The 20,531-nt window shown below is 37.8% G+C and overlaps 1 protein-coding gene and 1 long non-coding RNA gene across 6 annotated transcripts in view; both read right to left on the minus strand.

The window, feature by feature from the left end:
• Positions 1-8,016, minus strand: LOC306656493. Its single transcript, XR_013762527.1, has 3 exons — positions 6,832-8,016; positions 293-6,696; positions 1-235 (listed from the first exon to the last, which is right to left on the minus strand). It is a non-coding gene; the product is annotated as an uncharacterized lncRNA (long non-coding RNA).
• The window catches only part of ULK2 (unc-51 like autophagy activating kinase 2), a 75,244-nt gene extending 59,516 nt beyond the window's left edge, over positions 1-15,728 (minus strand). For 4 of the 5 annotated variants that reach the window (XM_079131672.1, XM_079131669.1, XM_079131671.1 and 1 more), the window contains exons 1-3: positions 15,122-15,728; positions 13,833-13,925; positions 12,453-12,494 (exon numbers count right to left, since the gene is read on the minus strand). In XM_079131672.1, coding sequence (XP_078987798.1) covers positions 12,453-12,494; positions 13,833-13,925; positions 15,122-15,211 — 225 coding nt within the window. In that variant the 5' untranslated portion in view covers positions 15,212-15,728. The remainder of the gene's footprint in view (positions 1-12,452; positions 12,495-13,832; positions 13,926-15,121) is intronic. The other variant, XM_079131670.1, reaches the window with a different exon arrangement.
• Positions 15,729-20,531: the final 4,803 nt, after the last annotated feature.

Here is a 20,531-nt window from a genome sequence, read left to right on the forward strand (position 1 = left end):
ATATCACACTTAAGAGAAAAAGAACACTAAATTTTAAAATAATGATTTTTTAAAAATATACTTGATCATTATTAAATTAATAAAGTGAACACACAAAATCTATCAGAAAGTGAAATGAAAATTCCCAATGATGTAAGCACCTCCTCTTCAAAGTCAAAGCAAGGTTTGATAACAGATACATACAATTTATCAAGAAGTTCAATTCTGCTTATGAAAAAACTAAAGAGCAATTCATCTTTTGATTATCACTAACCTAAAACAATATCTAAAACAAAAAGCATGGTAAATTTACTAATTATGAAAAAGGGAAAAATTCTTGGGTCCTTAGGGAAGAAGTTGCACTTTGAAAAGTATGAGTTGGGTAGAAAAATGACTTATAATCCTTCCTAGCAACACTAAAATATACAGTCTCATTTCTAGAACACATGACTCAGGATGCATTGTTCTTTTCTTCTGGTTTTTATGTTTATTTAGGGCAATCACATAATTAGGCAAATTGTTGGCAAAAATGCTTCATCAGATGTCAGCCCAAGATATGTTTCAAGGTTGTAAGGAACTAATTTGAAAAATTTTACAAAGTCCTTGAAATATACATAGCTACGGTCTGTTTCTTGAACAAATAATTCAAAGACTGATTAGTTGGTTCTTCAATGACAATTTTTATAGCGTTAACTAAATTTTAAATTGGGCCTCCCTTGGGCTTAAGCCTATGCTCAAATGTGATTCAAAATACAGTGCTTCCAAGTAGCAGTTGGCTTTACCAAGATCCTAAAATCAAAAGATAAGGTATTCTGTGGGAAAAGGAAAGAAGGGTAGGGCAGAAGGGGGACAGTGTAGAGCAGTACTACTCAGAGTTGGTTGGAAGACCAGTGCCAATCAGCAAATTATCTCACACCGGCCCACAATAAGTTAACTACAGAAACTAACAGAAGAATTTGAAAAGTTATTTAAAGCAATTCTACAAGGTAATTTTGTCTGCTGAACCTAATAATAAAAACTCTGGAAGCGAGGTGTAGCTCAGTGCTACTGCGTTTCATTCCCAGCACCTCCACCAAAAAAAAAAAAAACAGAAACAAAAACTAGATGTCCATTTGTAGACCCTCTTTATTTCACTTTTATAATTCCTTTTTACTGAATTTTACAAAAGTATCAATGCACCCAGATCAGAAATATAAACTGGTGCTTCATGACAGCTAGTGCAGCATGCTTCCCTGCAACAAGAAGCAACACAAAGCTGACATGCAGTCACCACAGGGCCAGATGGTACAATTCAAGACCTCAATGTAAAAGTATGCCTATAAAAAACACAGGACTTAGGAATGATTCGCTAAACTTGTATCTCAAGAAGACTAAATAAAAAATCAAAATACATCCTGCCCAATTCTTTGATCCAAAAGGTATGCAGAAGTTCACAAGAATGGAAATGCCATTTACTATCTGTTAAGGAAGAAGGTGTCAGCTTCCACCACAGCAGAATCCCAGCCTGAAAAGCCTACAAAACTAGCTTGGCTTTCCTAACAGCAGGGCTCCACTGACAAATCAGGAAGGAGGCAGAGAACAGCCAGCACCCAATAGCCTAGAAAAATCAAGTCTGTAAGAAATAAATGATTCCTCACATCAGAAATGAAAATAAAATATATTTATAAGAGTTAAATCATCTTTACTGTGAACCAGATAGTTTTCATCACAAAACCTGATCAAATCCAAAACAAATATCATGTAATCCTTAAAATGAGAAATCATTCAACATTGACAACTTTCAATAATATTTTCTTCTTCTCAAATATAAAGCACAATATTATCTCAAATCAGTGTTGCTTACTCATATAACAGCATCATATCCAACTACTGCTGAGAAAAGAGAGCTAGGAATTTTTAAGAGGAGGCTCAACAGCCATAAGGAACTTCTGCTCACTCAACAGAAGAGGTCAAATTCCCATTTTGGTATTCACAATTTAGGAAGTATACCTAATTATTTAGTTTTCTCCATTTATTCACTATCTAATAATAATAAATGAAATACAAACAACCTGACCTCTTATGCACATCTTCCTTTGCCATCTTCAAAATAGTGACAATCTCATTCTTTCTCTTGAATACCCCCTCCTTTCAGGCCCCCTTTACAAAATAGGGCACATTTTTTTAAATGAAGTGCTTAAGTTCCATATTGGAACATGAGTCACGAAGAGACAGGAAAGAGTAAATAAAGAAAAAAGAAAATGTTCTTTTTCTTACAGAATCAGTCAAGTCACTTGTAGACAAAATGAAACACCTGGTATTGGGATGCCAAAGAACTTGGAAGAGTGGTACTTGTAGAATCAGAAAGACTGAGAAGTGAGCCAGAACACCAAGAGTTTGCCACAGCTACAAAGCTACATAATACACACAAATTCTCCCTTCCTGATAGCTAGAAATCCTTATTCTCTGCTTCTCTCCAGCACCTCCAACCACAAAACTGAAGTCATAGGAATTTCACTCCATCATTCCCCTACTCAAACTTCTTAATAACTAAGAATTAAAACCTAATTACTAAAAACAAAATATATTAACAAGTGTATGTCAATGTGAAAATGTATAACATAAATTGAAAAACAATTTTTTGTGTTTTTGATAAAAAACAAAAATGATAAGAAATAGAACATTTGAAAAAATTCACAGCTATTAAAGAAACTGAACTGTAATTTAAAATCTTTCTTCAAAGAAGTTTCCAAGATTCAATGTAATCTCAATCAAAATCCTAGGATGTTTTGTATCTACAGACACTAACAAGTTGATTCTAAAATTTATGTGAAAATGGAAAATGTCAAAAAAATAACCAATGTAGTCTAAAAGAATAAAAACAAAAATTGAAGAACTTACACTACTAGGTTTCCAAGCTTAACTACAGTGAGGAAAAAACAATGATAAAAGCCTGGAGATAGAAGAGAGTCTAGGAATGGGCCCATACATATGTGGCTTCCCATTTGTGACAAAGGAGACACTACCAGATAAAAAGGAAAGGAGTATCTGGTTCAATAAAGAGTTATAGATCAAATGGCTGCCCATTTGTAAATGTGACTAAATTCTGATCTCTACCTCATGCCACATATAAAAATCACTTCCTGGCAGACTGCAGAGCTAAATGTGAAAGGTAAAACAATAAAGACTGAGGAAAAAATAAAGGAGAATATCTTCATGACTCTAGGGTAGGGAGAAAGCCTTCTTAAATATGATACAAACAACTAAATACAAAAGGAAGAAACAATAATCAAGAATTTGTGTTCATTAAATAAACCACCAATAGATTAAAAAGTCAAGTTAGAGTGTGAAGAAGTAATTTCAAATACATATTTCTGGTAAAATCATGTCCACAATATATAAAGAAATAAAACTTTTTTTTTTTTTTTTTTTTTTGAGACAGGGTCTAAGTTGCTCAGGCTGGCCTTGAACTTGCAATCTTCTTATCTTAGTCTCCCAAGTCACTGTGTTACACGTATCTGCCTCTATGTCTGGCTAAACTCCAACAAATCAATGATAAAAAGACATACCAGTGGAAAAACAGGCAAGATATGTCCATATTAATTTCAAAGGAATGTATTTATTTATTGGTACTGGGGAATTGAACCCAGGGGCACTTTACCACTGAGCTATATATCTACAAGTCCTTTTACATTTTTAAGATAGGACCTAAGTTGTTCAAGGCCTCACTAAATTGTTGAGGCTGGCCTTGAACTTGTGATCCTCCTGCCTCAGCCTCCCAAATTGCTGAAATTATAGGAATGAGCCACCACATCCAGCATCAAAATCAGTAGTCAACAGGAAAATGAAAGTGAAAATCATAATTAATGTCTAAAATTGCCAGGTGTTGGCAAGGATATAGAGCAACTGAACGGTCAAACACCTGCTAATAGGAGTACCAAGCAATTCACTGGAAATATCTACTAAAGTTGGGCCCTCCCATGGCCTATAATCCAGAAATTATTCTCCTAGAGACTGTCCCTAGCTAGACTCATTTCAACACACAAGAATGCAAAAGGGGGAACAGAAGAAGAAACAATAGCAACAAACTGTTTTCACTGCTCCTATGAACCCCTTAAGGAGGCACTGAGGTGGGAAGAAAGTAAAAATGCTATAAAATTAAGGAGGAGGTCTGGATTTGGAAAGAAATAAATTCAGGGTTAATTAAAAAATAAAAAAAAAAAAAGTGTAACTGGGGCTGAAGCTCAGTGGTAGAGTGCTTGCCTAGGCAGGCTCAGGGCCCTGGTTTCATCCCCAACACGGAAAAAAAAAAAAAAAAAGTTGCATGCTTTCAAAGAATGTTGAGTGGATGTACACTTGCATACATGCATTAATAAAGGAAAAAAGCTCAATGGTGTACATTTGTAATCCCAGCTATTTAGGAGTCAAAACAGTAGAATTACAAGTTCAAAACCAGACTGAGCGACCCAACAAAACCCTGTATCAAAAACATGGATGTTTTCTGAGGAATCTCCATACGCTTTCCAAAGTGACTGCACCAATCTGCAACTCCACCAGCAATGTGTGAGTGTACCTCCCCTCTCCCATTCATGCCAACACTTATTATTGCTTGTGTTCTTGATAATAGCCATTCTAATTGGAGTTAGATGAAATCTTAGGGTGGTTTTAATTTGCATTTCTCTAATTTGCATTACTAGAGATGATGAGCACTTTTTCATATATTTGTTGTTAACCTGTATATCTTCTTCTGTTAAGTGTCTGCCCAGTTCCTTAGCCCATTTATTGACTGGGTTCTATTTTTTGTGTAAAGTTTTTTAAGTTCTTTATAAATTTTGAAGATCAGTGCTCTGTCTGAAGTGTGTGTGGAAAAGATTTTCTCCCACTCTGTAGGCTCTCTTTCCACATTATTGATTGTTTCCTTTGCTGAGAAAAGGCTTTTTAGTTTGGATCTATCCCATTTATTGAATCTTGCTTTCATTTCTTGTGCTATGAGGGTCTTGTTAAGGAAGTCTGGTCCTAAGCCAACATGATGGAGATTCAGGTCTACTTTTTCTTCTATTTGGTGAAGGTCTAATTTCTAGATCTTTGACCCATTTTGAGTTGAGTTTTATACAGGTGAGAGATAGGGGTTTAATTTCATTTTATTGCATAAGGATTTCCAATTTTGCCAGCACCATTTGTTGAGGAGGTTATCTTTTCTCCACTGTATGTTTCTGGCACCTCTGTCTAGTGTGAGAAACTTGGAATGGACCCACCAGTTGATCCAGCAATCCCACTCCTCAGTTTATACCCAAAGGACTTAAAATCAGCACACTACAGTGATGCAGCCACATCAATGTTCATAGCCACTCAATTCACAATAGCTAGACTGTGGAACCAACCAAGATGCCCTTCAATTGATGAATGGATAAAGAAACAGTGGTATATATACTCAGTGGAATATTACTCAGCCATAAATAATAATAAAATTATGGCATTTGCTGGTAAATGCTAAGTGAAATATTCTGTTCTCCAACTCTACCAGAACTATTTCACTTTTCAATTTTACCATTTGGATGGGTGAGAAGTGACATCTCACTGTAGCTTTAATTTACATTTCCCTGAGTCCTTGTGTGTGAGTATAAATACATAAACTTATTATTCATTTTTATTTTTCTTATGATAAATAATTTAGGTCCTTTGCTTATTTTTCCTTTGGATTATCTTTATCAATTTGAGAGAATTTACATACACCTATAGATATCAGCCTGTGGTTGTCATGTTGTAAATATTTCCTCAAACCATTATTTGCCAATTTTGCTTTTTTATATTTTACTGAGGCATAATTTATATACACTCACACAAATTTATTAAAGTGTAGAGTTCATCTACACCAAGAATACAAATAATTCAATCAACAAATGAGGTGGGAAGATTATAAGTTCAAAGCCAGCTTCAGATCTTAGTGAGGCCCTGGGCAACTCAGCAAGACCATCTCTAAATAAAATATAAAAAAGGACTGGAATGTGGGTCAGTAGTTAAGCACCCTAGGTTCAATACCCGGTACAAAAAAAAATTTTTTTTGCAATCCTGCTCTTCTCTTGATTTAAAATGTCTTTCTAACCCTTGGAATATATATTGTCATCTAAATGTCATCCTAAGTTTGTTATTATTTATGTTACATAGTTAAGCCTTTGATTCATTTGGAAATAATTTTGGAAAATGACAATACAGTTCTGACTTTATTTTTTCTCAGGTATCAGTTTTGTCAGCAATCAAAAAAACAGGTTAAGTGTAGTATTCCTAACCGACAATACTTGTCTCATGCTTAGAATGCTCAAGATTTATCTTCAAAAAACGGACATGACTTCACTCTTCTGCTTTTACAAAACTCTTCAATGGTCTTTGCAGTGTCCTTAGACTGAAGAGCACAACTGGTCCCTGCTACAGTCTCTCCAGCACATTCAACACTACTCCCTCTCTCTCATTCCTGTAGTTTGGTCACACTGGCCTTCTCCCAGGTCCTCAAACTTAGTGATTTTTCTTGCCTGTGGCCTTTACAAAAGGTTTCACTCTCCCACAAGAAGTTCACTTGCTCTTCTTCCACTTCCACCAACCCCCAGCCTAGCCTTCTTCTTCCACACACCCATCAAGTCTGTTTTTTTTTTTTTTTTTTTTTTTGGGGGGGGGGGGGGTGCTGGGGATCGAACCCAGGGCCTTGTGCTTACAAGGCAAGCACTCTACCGACTGAGCTATCTCCTCAGACCCATCAAGTCTGTTTAAACATCATTTCTTTAGGAACTTTCCCTAGATCCACCCTTCTGACCCCATACTGTTTCCTCCAAACCCCTCCCATAGTTCCTGACAGCACTTGGCACACTTAGAATCAGCAACTATTTGCTTATTATCACCTTCCCCTTATATAATATAAGCTCCACAGACAAAAACCATTTCTGTTTTGTTGACCACTTCTGTACATCTCAATAACTGGCTCAGAAAATTAATCACAAAGAAATCAGTACAAAAACAAACACAACAGAAGCATCACAGAACAGCAATGGAAAAGTCAAAAAAAATAAGAAAGGCATCATGGTCTGTATACTAAAAATTTATGAAATAAAAAGATAAAAAACTTAAAATATTTTCCTACTATAAAATTGTCCAAAAAAAAAAAAAAAAAAAAAAAAGTCACTACTGGTCAAAATAAATTGGTTTAACCTTTTAGAAAGCAAAATGATAGATATTTGACCAAGCCATTTTACTTTAAGGAACTTATTCTACAGGAACACTATAAAATCAAAGACATGTACACAACTTTCTCTGCAGCACTGTATCCAAAAGGAAAAGAGTGAAACCAGAGGGCAATAATTGGGTTTTACATAAATAAATCGTCATTTTCTCCTACAGCATTAAAATTATGAAAAGATATTCAAGATACGTTAAGCTTAATAAAAGTTATATCTTGTACAAAATTAATAAATCTCTCATAATGAAAAGCATAAAAAGTATCAATGACAATGAATTAATATATTTAGAAAAACTTAAAATAAATATACCAAACTGGTTATCTCTGGGAATTGTCATTTCTTTTCTAATTTGTCATTCTGACAATGTTTGAGAATTGTAACTAAAAACATAAAATACTCTTGCAATCAAAGAAAATGTGTTTTAAGTGTCATCTAAACTGATTTGTATAATGTCAAAAGTTCTCAATTTGGGGGCTGGGTATCCAGTTCAGTGGTAGAGAAGTACTTAGCATATTTTGGTGCTTCTTCAAACCCAGCACCAAAAAAAGAAAAGTTCTCTATTTTAAAAAATATATGGGAGAAAGTTATTTAGTTTGAATCTATCCCAGTTATTGATTCTTGCTTTTATTTCTTGTGCTATGGGAGTCCTGTTAAGGAAGTCTGTTCCTAAGCCAACAAGGTGAAAATTTGGACCTACTTTTTCTACTATAAGATGCAGGATCTCTGGTCTGATTTCCAGGTCCTTGATCCATTGTGAGTTGATTTTTGAGATATAGGGGTTTAGTTTCATTCTGTTGCATATGGATTTCCAGTTTTCCCAGCACCATTTGTTGAAGAGTCTATCTTTTCTCCATTGCATATTTTTGGCCCCTTTGTCTAGTATTAGAAAATTGTATTTATTTGGGTTTGTGTCCATGTCCTCTATTCTGTACCACTGATCTACCTGTCTATTTTGGTGCCAATACCATGCTGTTTTTGTTACTATTGCTTTGTAGTATAGTTGAAGTTCTGGTATTGCAACACCCTCTGTTTCATTCTTCCTGCTAAGGATTGCTTTAACTATTCTGGGTTTCTTATTTTTCCAGATGAATTTCATGATTGCTTGCTCTATTTCTGTACAGTACGTCATTGGGATTTTAATTGGAATTGCATTGACTCTGTATAGCACTTTTGGTAGTATGGCCATTTTGACAATATTAATTCTGCCTATCCAAGAACATGGGAGATCTTTCCATCTTCTAAGGTCTTCCTTAATTTCTTTCTTCAATGTTTTGTAGTTTTCATTGTAGAGATCTTTTACCTCTTTGGTTAGATTGATTCCCAATTTTTTTTTTTTTTTTTTTTTTTTTTTTTTTGAGGCTATTGCAAATGGCAATAGCCTCATTTTCCTTTTAGCTGTTTTGTCGCTTGTGTATAAAAATGCTTTAGATTTATGCGTGTTGATTTTATAGCTTTCTCTCAGCAAAGGAAACTCTCAGCAATGCGAAGAGAGAGACTACAGAGTGGGAGAATATCTTTGCCACTCATACTTCAGATAGAGCACTAATTTCCAGAATATATAAAGAACTCAAAAAACGCTACACCAAGAATACAAACAATCCAATCAACAAATGGGCTAAGGAAATGAACAGACACTTCACAGAAGATCTACAAGCAATCAACAAACATGTGAAAAAATGTTCACCATCTTTCGTAATAAGAGAAATGCAAATCAAAACTATCCTAAGATTCCATCTCACCCCAATTAGAATGGCGATTATCAAGAACACAAGCAACAACAGGTGTTGGAGAGGATGTGGGGAAAAAGGTACACTCATACATTGCTGGTGGGGTTGCAAATTAGTGCAGCCACTCTGGAAAGCAGTGTGGAGATTCCTTAGAAAACTTGGAATGGACCTACAATTTGACCCAGTTATCCCACTCCTTGGCCTATACCCAAAGGACTTAAAATCAGCATACTACAGAGATACAGCCACATCAATGTTCATAGCTGCTCAATTCACAATAGCCAGACTGTGGAACCAACCTAGATGTCCTTCAGTTGATGAATGGATAAAGAAACTGTGATATATATATATATATATATATATATATATATATATATACACACACACACACACAATGGAATATTACTCAACTATAAAGCATAATAAAATGATGGCATTTGCAGGCAAATGGATGAAATTGGAGAATATCATGTTAAGTGAGATAAGCCAATCTCAAAAATCCAAAAGGCGAATGATCTCACTGATAAGCGGATGATGACACAAAATGAGGGGTGGGAGGGGGGCAAGAATGGAGGAAGGAGGGACTGTATAGAGGGAAAAAAGAGGTGGGAGGGGTGGGGGGGAAGGAAAAAAAATAACAGAATGAATCAAACATCATTACTCTAGGTAAATGTATGAATATGCAAATGGTGTGCTGTTACTCCATGTACAAACAGAAACAACATTTATCCCATTTGTTTACAATAAAAATAAATTAAAAAAAAAAATATGGGGCTGGCGAGATAGCTCAGTCGGTAGAGTGCTTGCCTTGCAAGCACAAGGTCCTGGGTTTGATCGCCAGCACTGCAAAAAAAAAAAAAAAAAAAAAAAAAAAAATATATATATATATATATATATATATATGGGCTAGGCATGGTGGCACACACCTGTAATCCCAGTGACTCGGGAGACTGAGGCAGGAGGATAATAGGTTCAAGGATGGCCTCAGCAATTTAGTGAAGCCCTAAGCAACTTAGCAAGATCCTGTTTCAAAATATAAAATCAGAAGAGCTGGGGTTGTGACTGAGTGATTAAGTGCTGGGTTCAATCCCAGGTACCACAAATATGTATATATATGTATATATGTATATATATATGTGTATATATATATACACACACACACTTATGAATCCATATATATTCATACAAACACATTTATTCATTTTATATATATTTATTTATATTTATGTAACTCAGTGGTAAAGCGATTGCCTAGCATGAGTGAGGCCCTGGGTTCTAACATCAGTATTTATAAATAAATTTTAAAAAGCATAAACTTTAGACAGATCTCTAAAAATGATGGTCAGTAAAAGTGATGTTCATTTCAAGATGATAAAAGTACTAGCTTCTAAACCTAGTGTACCCCTTGATAAACAATCAGAATTAAGGAAGCAAATCTAAAATACTAGCTCAAGAATGTTTACTTGATAGCCAAATGCTCAAGATTATCATCTTGAGCATTTATTTGCTCAAATAAATTGATATTTATTTGACTGATATTGCTTAAGTTTATTTTTATATATTAGTTCCAGTAGCACACAATGTACAAAACAGTAAAACACTTTAAAGCAGTCACCTTGAAATTCCTATTTGAAAATTCAGAGTTTTTGATTGCATGTTTCCCTAATGTCATCTCATTCTACAACCAAAGCTGGTACTTAAAAACACTTTTCATTCTGATAGAAAAAAAAAAATCTAAGCATACCCTACTATGAAAGCAAAACAGACTCAGCAATACTGGGGTTTTCTGTACCTCTCAAGAAAAGGGAAATTAAGAGTTAATATTATTTAACAATTTTTGTACTAGGCACTGGCTTGTACCATTTGGTGCCCTCTATCTATAGAGTCTAAGACAAACTACACAAACAGCTCTGAAAAGAATGAACATTTCATCTAGAATTGTGAGATGGATTTAGTTTTGAATTTAAAGGGCTTTCTTCCCCCTCCTTTCTATATTGCTTTGAATTTCCTGAATGAAGGAATAAATTACACCTATTTAAACAGGTAATAAAATACACCCACAGCACTCACATATTCTGTACATAATTTAAATTGCAAATGTTTTGCAATTTATACAACCTATAATCAAAAACTTTTAAATGTGTGCATGCTATTGATCTGGTACTTCCAGTTCTTGGTTTTTTGTTTTGTTTTGTTTTGGTTTTTTTGGTGCTGGGAATTGAACTCAGGGCCTTGTGCCATGACAGGCAAGCACTCTACCAAATGAGTTATATCCCCAGTCCTCAATTTTTGAACTTAAAGAAATAAACACATGTTCAGAAGGTATACATAATTAATATGGCATTTTCCTGTACTAGCAAAAAAAACCCCATAACATGGGTTTAGTGTCTTTGTGGTATGATATGAGCATCAAAAATTAGTACAAGTTTTAGAAGTAAAGTTCATTTTGTTTCACCCACTAAAATTAAGCACACCGAGAGCAAGGACTTTATTTTTAATTCCTAGCTTTCAGAGCAATGCTTGGTATATGTTAGTCACTCAAAAATTTGCAAAAATGAATGAATTTTAATAATGCAAATGAATACAGAAAAGTTTTTAACTAGAAATAAAAATAACAGATTACATAACATGTCCATTTGTTTTACTGGAATTCAACTGTGCAACCAAGCCAAACAAAAGAAATGTAAATCATGTATACTGGTCTGCCCTAGAATAATTAGAGTGGAGAGAAAACCTGAATCTGCAGTTCTCTACATAAGTCTGTCTCCATGGCTCTCACACAGTGAACACCACAGTAGCCAAGTATGATTTGAGTTTGTAAAAGAAAAAATTTTTTAAACATACTACAAAGCAACTAATTCAACTGGTACACTACCCAGAACACAGTATTTTTCTCCAAGGCTGCCCTCTTAAAAAGACTTCCACAAATAATTCTGACTACAGAAAAATGTCACCTTAGCAGATGACTAGAGCCCAGCTTTCCCACCTTCAAATACAATGCAATTCTTCTTTATGTCATGTTGACAACCATAGATATATCTGTGATAAACATGCACAGTGTTGTTTTTATTCATTTTATTTTCTAATACTTCTTTTATGATTTACAAATGCTGTTTTCCCCATAACTTAGTGAGACCCTATCTTGAAATAAAAAATGATAGGGATGTGGCTCACTGGTTCAGTGACCCTGGTTGGTTCAATACCTGATACCAAAAAAAAAAAAAAATAATAAAGGAAAAGAAAAACACTCTATTTAATTTTTAAATAGCCCACAATAGTCCTTTTCACATTTATCATGGAAATGCTAGATCAGTACTCCTGTACTTGACCTAAAACAATACTACTCTTAGAGTATATTATCAGTTGTAAAAAAATTTACTCACACAGCGCTTTATTTTAGCCTACTACTATATGCTATCTTAAACAATTTCCTAATAAACATGACACTCATACTGTATCTTTTCAAAAAGAATTAAGATAATTTTTATTAAAATTCACTTAAATGTATATAAAATAGAAAAAATAATCCAAAATAATGTACCTGAACATCATAGAGTGCTACAATATTTTCGTGCTGAAGTTCCTGTTAAGGAAATTGAGAATTTTAAATATTAATATGTATCCTAGCAATATTAATATATTTCAGTATGTAAACAAAAATTTAAGTACACACACGCACACACACATATATATATACTAGTTCTAGCATATTATACCTTTATTAGTAGCCTAGAACAATTCAGTTTATTAGACTGAAAAGAAATATGCCTGACCAAACTTAACTTGGAATCTAAATATTTTCTTTACCATAATTTTTTAGATTCCTAATAAAGTAAGTACTCTTGTTTACGAAGTAAATGCTATTTAAGTAGGTCTGAAGACTTTTTAATCTAAATTTGATATAAATTTCTAATGGCAACGGATATAAAATTCCAAGGTGCTTTTAAAAAGCATATTATAAGCTTGCAAGAAAACAAAGTATAATTCTTAGCCCAAAGAACTATAACTCTTTCCAAAGAACTCTCGGCAGGATATATGAGGAAAGTTGGTAAGCGTTGGATAAAGGCTGCATACTCATATTAGTTTGGGAAACACTGGGTTAAGTACACTGAAACTGGTAAGATTTTTCACTTTAAGGAGCCAAGTGTTTTGTGACTGTCCAAGTATTTAGTAAACAGGATTTTCCAAATTTATTTAACCATGGAAACCCTTTCTTCCTCAAAGCCACTCCCTTGGATAATATTGGCTGTATATCATCTAAAAAGACCACCTCTAAGGAAAATAACTTTCTTCAATTTATAAAGAAAAACGACCCCAAGTGTCCCCACTACTCCCCAAAATTTAATTTTATGTGTAAGAGGTCAACAGAAGAGGAAAACAATGTAACAGCTGGGACTGCCTGGCTCTTTTCTCAAACAGTAACAGGATAACTGAAAAAGAAAAGAAATTATGAAAAGCTAAAATCGGTCTTCACAAAATCCCTGTAAGTTTGACCAAGAACCACAAACATCTATTCTTAAAAACAACTTCAGAAGCCAGGAGTGGTGGTGCACACCAGTAGTCCCAGTGGCTCTGGAGGCTGAAGCAGGAGGACTTCAAGCTCAAAACCAGCCTCAGCAATTTAGCCAGGTTCTAAGCAACTTTGCCAGACTCTGTCTCCAAAAAAAAAAAAAAAATTAAAAGAACTGGGAATGTGACTTAGTGGTTAAATTCAATCCCTGGTTTAAAAAAAAAAAAAGAAAGAAAGAAAAAAAGACTTCAGAGTACTCAATGTTTTAAAAAACTGATCATGCAAAAATGAGCAGAAGCTGAATTCTCAAACTTGGATCCAGTTACCAAAATGGCAAAGAATGTCATCACATATTCATTAAATTTAGAATAAGCTTTAACCTAGAATGTAACACTGTGTAAAGTAACATACCTTTAAGATTTTAATTTCCTTCCCAAGCAGTATTTGTGATTTTGACAAGTTCTTTTTATTAATACTTTTAATAGCTACCTCCCAATCAGTTTTCTGAAAAGGAAAAACAGAGTCACTCCTGTAAAGTTTTACACAGAAACAACTCAACAGAAAAAATCTGTAAGCACCGATCCTTTTAGCAAACAAATGTATGGTACTGGGGAAAATGAAAAAGAACCTCGATCTCAACAAGAACATGGTCTCATAAATTAGAGTTTAACAAACGAAATGCCCTACAACGCAGCTACTAAAAACAGTAAACATGAGGACCATAATAGGAACTAGCATCAAATGAAAAAAAGTTTTAAACCACCTAAGATTTGCGGAGAAATGTGTATATAAATTTGGAAGGTGATATGGTTAACTGAGAACAGTATTTGTGAGTCTGACTAGATTATACAGTGTTTAAATTTTTTTTTTCTTGAGTTTTTCGGTACTTTCAAAACAATGAAAAGACAGCCCACTTTTAATATGCCCTTTGGCAACTATCAGAACAGTCGAAGCTTTTATAATTTCCACTCCCAAAGTGCCTTCCCAAATTCTTTAGATTCTAAAACCTCATGTGACCCTACTTGCGAAACAGAAAAGGCTTTAAAAAAAAAAAAAAAAAAAAAAACTTTTAAAGGCTTGAACATGCGTTCATCTTTATTTTTACTGTAAATGAAGCGTCCAACTATCTTGTACACTGGGAGCTCCTCTAACCAGGAGGGAAAGATGGTATTTTACTCCTCGGTGTAGGGGAACAAATGCTGGGAAAAGCAACACTTCCCAGTTCGAGAAAGCCTCAGGCTAACGGGAACCCGCCCATTTTCCGCTGGGTCTGCAATTAACCTCAAAGGTAACTAGTTCTGGCAACCCAGGGCCAGGGGTGCGGGGAACCAAAGGTCCATGATTGAGCCTCCAGAGATACAAGGGGCAGTGCAATCGTTGGGGTTAACTTCAGGTGGAAAGGCTTCCCTGGTGGCATACGGGGTCGAATCCCTAAGCGCACTGACAAGGAGGGGACATCAATGAGCCGGCGCCCGTCGGTAGGTGGAGCGCTGCCTAGAGGCTCCGGCCTCAAAACAATCCTCGCACTACCAAAACAAACCCCGCGACACTGACAGCACGCACAATGGCAGGCCCCAGGCGGCAAGCCAAGGTAGGGAGACCCCCGCTCCCACAGCTTGGTCAAGTTTCAGGACCCCTTAGTCGGGCTGCGGCCCAGAGATCCCGGCCTCGCCCTGGCCAGCTGGGCGGGCGGCGCTCACCTGGCGGTGCCGCCCCCGGAAGACCACGGCGAAGGCCCCGTGTCCCACGAGGTCCCTCTTGCTGTACTCGAAGTCGCCCACCACCTCCATGGCCGCGCCCCCGGGGCATACAGCGGGCGGGCAGGCGGCGCGGCGAACCGGGATCAGCACCGCGGGCCTGGGAACCCCGAGCGCGCCCGCGGGCTGCGGGACTGGGGCAGCCGCGGCCCCGGGCCCGGGCGGACACTCATGCCGTAAGGCCGGAGCGGAAATGGGGGAGGCCGCCGCGCGGAGCCGAGGTCAGCGAGGCCTGGCCCGGCCCCCGACGCTCCTCATGGCCCGGCCTGCCGCCGGCCGCGAGCTCTCCGGCGAAGCGGCCTCGGCAATGCCGGGCCAGGGGCGCCGTGGCCGTCACTGTGCGACCCCGAAGTCGCACACGCAGCCGAAAGAGGTGCGGCACCCAGTCCTCCCCATCCCCAGCTCGTTCGGTCGCTTCGGCCCTCTCCGCCCAGGGCGCTGCTGCTGCTGTGGCAGCCGCCGCCCTAAAACCCGCACAGCCGCTGTCCTTTCGTGTCCCCGCCTCGCGGCAGCGCCCAACATACGCGAACGGGCACGCCGGCCGCTCCCGTGCCGACTGCCGGCCCTCCGCGACGTCAGCAGATCTTGTAGGACGCAGCACGCGTAGAGGCCCGCTCCTTCCGCCGAGAAAAGGAGTTCGTGAGTCCGGGCGCGGCGCCTGCAGCCAAAGCAAATCCACTCTCACTGAGGCAAGGAAGGTGCGGGCCCATGTAGCCACAGAGAGTTACCCGCTGCAGGCTCTGTACTGGCGCTGGGAGCAGATTAGGGCCGGCCACGCCCTGGCTTTGAGTCTCCCTGCTGGGAGGCGGGCTTCAGAGAAATCAGTCTTGAACTCCAACTGAAGGCGGGACGCGGGTATTGCTTGTGCAGTGTAGACCCCCAAGAATCCAGGGAGGGCAAAGGAGCATCTCCCAGAGCCCCGACTTTCCCTTGATTTCTCAAACCAGAAGGCGAACTGTCAAACTGCCCATTTTCTCCCACCCTTCTTGGGCTTTGTTATCTCAGGGTCACTAAAGGGATAGTGTCCTTCAGGGATTCTGTCTGAACCTTTGGGGGGCTCTTTAGCCTCTGTGGGAAGCTGGTTACAGTGCAGGAATCCCTTCTCAGAGAAATGCTTATGCCCGCAGAGTTAATATTGTACATGTTTGTAAGGTCTGTCCTGGGCAGGTGACCTGCCAATTTAATCTCAGGCTTACCTTTAACGACCTTAAGGAAAATTTCTTTTGTACCTAATTATTAAGGTTAAGTAACAAGGAGGCTCTTTGTCAGCTTTTCTTCAAGGAAGTCTTTCATGAAACCATTTTATAAACAACATCCTTGAAAGTAACAAAGGAAACTCGGGCCCCATATCTCAACGTGTTTTTAGGGTTTTGCTCTCATGTTATCTCTTACACCTCAATAACATTGCCTATGCCTGTACTCCCATCTCTGAAGGTCAAGCAAGGACCCTAAAATACTCCAGCCTTGTAGCAATCAGTTCAGAATTCTGAGAGAAACCTGTTTTTACTCCATTTTCTGTTTCCAATAACACAATACCATAGACTGAGTAAGTGTATTAGTCAATTTGCCATTGCTATTACAAAACACCTGAGGCTGGGTACTTTATAAAGAAAAGTCCAAAGTATATAGTACCAGCTCTAGTAAAGGCTTCATGGCAAATGGCTTCATGATGGAAGCCATGAAAGATGGAAAGATTACATGACAAAGAAGCCAGGGAGTGGGAAGAGGCCAGTTTTGCTCTTTCCTAATGATTCACTCTGGAGAAAACTACCTAGGATCCCTGGAGAACTATATTAACCCCTTCTGAGGGTGGCACCCCTACCAGCCTCTTACTAAGCTCCACCTCTTAAAAAGTTTTCACCACCTCAACACCACCACATTCAGAACAAAACTTCCAGCATATGAAATTTTGGGGGCCAAGCTCAAACCATATCCAAACCATAAACAGCAAGTCATAAAGAGAAAAGGTTTACATTGGCTCAGAGTTCTTGACTCAAAATTGAGAGGACACCATCATGTACAGCCAGAGGAATGAGAAGTTATGGTCCATTCGTGCACAATGTGTGAAAATGCGTCTACTGTCATGTATCACCAATTAGAACAAATAAAAAATTTTTAAAAAAATTTAAACATAAAAATAAGTTGAGGAGACACATCTGGCAATGACTTTCTTGCTGAAGAGTCACATGTCATCATAATAGAAGAAACAGGGAGCAAGAGAGGAACCTAAACAAACTGGCTTCTCTTCTTCTCCCTCTACCCCCAGCAGTGCTGGGGATTCAACACAGGGCCTCACATATGCAAAGCAGGCATGCTACCCCTGAACTACATCTCCAGCCCCATCTCTTATGTAGCAGACTCACTCTCAAGACAACCCATTAATCTACTAATGAAATTATATGGGTTAATCCATTCACAAAAGCAGAACCACAATCACCTGTGAAAGTTCCTGTCTCTTAACATCTCATGATGGGGATTAAGTTTCAACATGAGTTTTGGAAGGAACAAAGGAACAAACCATATTTAAACCATAACACCCTTCTTCCTCACACCCTCAAAATGTAAGGGCTTTGGATTTCTGTTCCCACTACTGGGCACTCCCACATAATTTGATCCTTACTTCAAAGTCTGGCCTAGGTGGTTGTGTTAGCTTCTGAAAATCTGGAGCCTTCAAATTGAGAACAGCCACTACTTCATTGGATTGTTAAGGGATTAGTGAGCTAAAAGTAAAAATAATAATGATGAGTAAAAATAATAATGATGATGATGGTAAATGAGCTAAAAAGTGTAACACGATTAGATCACTGCCTAACACAAAGAACTCTTTAAGAATTGGTTAAGTATAGTGAAATCAAAGTTACTCTTAGGCAGTACTTCACCAAACCCAGACCAGTGCCTTTAGGATCCCCACCCCTACTCTTCTCCATCTACTCCCCCAGGTGGTTTTCAGGTGAACAGAGACCAATTTTTTCAGCTCTAGGGATTAACCATCTATATCTGCTAAGGACACTATCTGCAGACATCTGGAGAATTCACTGCCTATAACAGCTGGAGTAGGGCTGGCAGCAGTTTCCACACAAGGAAACTGTCTAGCGGTAGCTACCATCACAAGGGACTGGAGGAGAGCCCATTCTGGCAAGGCCTCAGTGTCTGTCTGCTGAGGTGCTTCCCTGGAGCAGCCCTTAGCCCTCCTGCTGATCACCTCACCATCCAGATGAGGACAACAAATGTAACTTTTGTTAATTGAACCAATGGAATCAATGAATATTTTACACCTATCTGTGTCTCCATGTTTTGTGGATAAGATACAATTCATGATCCCTAAAGGTCCTACTACTGAAGACCCTAAAACTCCCACATACAAGGTTGTATCTGCTAGAAACATATATATGTATATATTATGTGTGTGTATGTATGTATGTATACACATGTATAAAATTTTGAGATGTTTTAATGCCACTAAAATCACATCCCCACACTAGGGCATTACAAAGGTGTTAAGAAGCCACCTCTAGGCCCTTAATGTAAACATCATTCATGCCCTGTATTTATAGGCTAAGCATGTGCAGCTTCCCATGTAAGAATTTTTCTACGTTGACCCTCATTATCAAAAGAAATGTGAGGGTTAGAACAGATTTGCTAAAGAAATGTTTAGTTAGGATTAAGTGGGTAGCAAATAACAAGCATCAAATGTGATAAAGTTAAAAGTAAAGAAATGGAGATAAAGATACAGGTGTGCCTCTCTTTGGTGTTCAGGAAGGGCCTCCAAAGCAAACTACGAGTAGAACCAGGGACCAAGAGGGGACCTCTTTCTTCTCTTGTCACAGATCTCCTAAGTGGCTGAAAGATAAGCATTGACAGCCATCAGTCTCAAATCCAAATTCTTAAGGGATTCTGATCTGCACAACTTCAGTCAAGGTGCTGGGCAATTAACAATCATTCAAAGCCAAGGAGTAGAACTGAGGAAGTCACCTCATGTAACTAAGGCTGATCCCAATGCTGCCAGCAGGTGGGTTTTTGTTGTTGTTTTCTTTGTTTGTTTTTTGAAACTGGGAACCCAGAGGCACCCTATCTCTGAGAGACCTCCCCAGCCCCTTTTTATTTATTGAGACAGTTTCCTCATTAAATCGCCAAAACTGGTCTTCAATTCTTTTTTTTAATGTGATTTTTTTTTTTTTTTTAGTTGTAGATGGACACAATATCTTCATTTACTTATTTATTTTTATGTGGTGCTGAGGATCGAACCCAGTGCCTCACACTAAGCTACAACTCCAGCCCTGCCTCCAACTCTTTTTTTTTTTTTTTTGGCGGTACTGGGGATGGAACTCAGGGCCTTGTGCTTGTAAGGCAAACACTCTACCAATTGAGCTATCTCCCCAGCCCCCTGCCTCCAACTCTTAATCTACCTACCTCAGCCTCCCAAATTGCAGGGATTACAGACATGTGCCACGGCACCAAGCCCAACCACAGGGGGAAGAGGTGAGTCCCCAGAAGCAAGGACTGAATAGATACCCAGGAAAGTGTTTGACATACATGTTTATTCAGGAAGAGAGGCAAGGAAAGATATCTAACTTTCCTCTAAAATCAAACGATCAATTTGATTCATTTTCTTTTTTTTTTTTAATTTCTTTTTAGTTGTCAGTGGACCTTTATTTATTTATATGCGGTGCTGAGAATTGAACTCACACATGCTAGGCAAGAGCTCTACCTCTGAGCCACAACCCCAGCCCTGATTTATTTTCATTGTTCTTAATTTGTTCTATTAACTCTATGTGTATGTGAATGTACGTGAGCGAATGCGTAAATATGATAAACTATTGAAATGCTTCAGTATCTATTAGTAAACAGTACAATAGTAACTTCACTGAGATAAAATTAATGATGTAAAATGCTAATATTAGTTCATTAGTTCATCAGTCCAATAATATAGGATTTTCTGATAGCGAAGGGCCTCCTGTGAAAATCAATATGAGAAATATTCTGCTTGGCAGGGAGACATTCTGAGATTTAGGAGAGTTTCCACTTCATTGTCTTCAAATCACATCATTGCTATTGCTTCTATTTTGGTTCCATTGTTTCTGCTTTGATCACGAATTGCTGATGATTTGAATTTCTTGTGAATGGTTAGAGTGTGGTGTTTTGGTATTTGTTCATGGAAGAATTCACAATAAAATATGGAAACAAGCACATAAAAGGAAAAGACAGTGAAGTTTATATATGTTTCTTAAAGTTTTTTTTTTTTTTAAGAAATATCATAACTACAAACCTTTGGAATAAACATAAATCTTTTGAAGTGGTAATAATAAACTTCAGCCTAGGAATCTACCGATACAATGCAAAATTGAGAATGGTA

The sequence above is a fragment of the Sciurus vulgaris genome, assembly GCF_902686455.1.
Source record: "Sciurus vulgaris genome assembly, chromosome: 3".
NCBI classification, from domain to species: domain Eukaryota; kingdom Metazoa; phylum Chordata; class Mammalia; order Rodentia; family Sciuridae; genus Sciurus; species Sciurus vulgaris.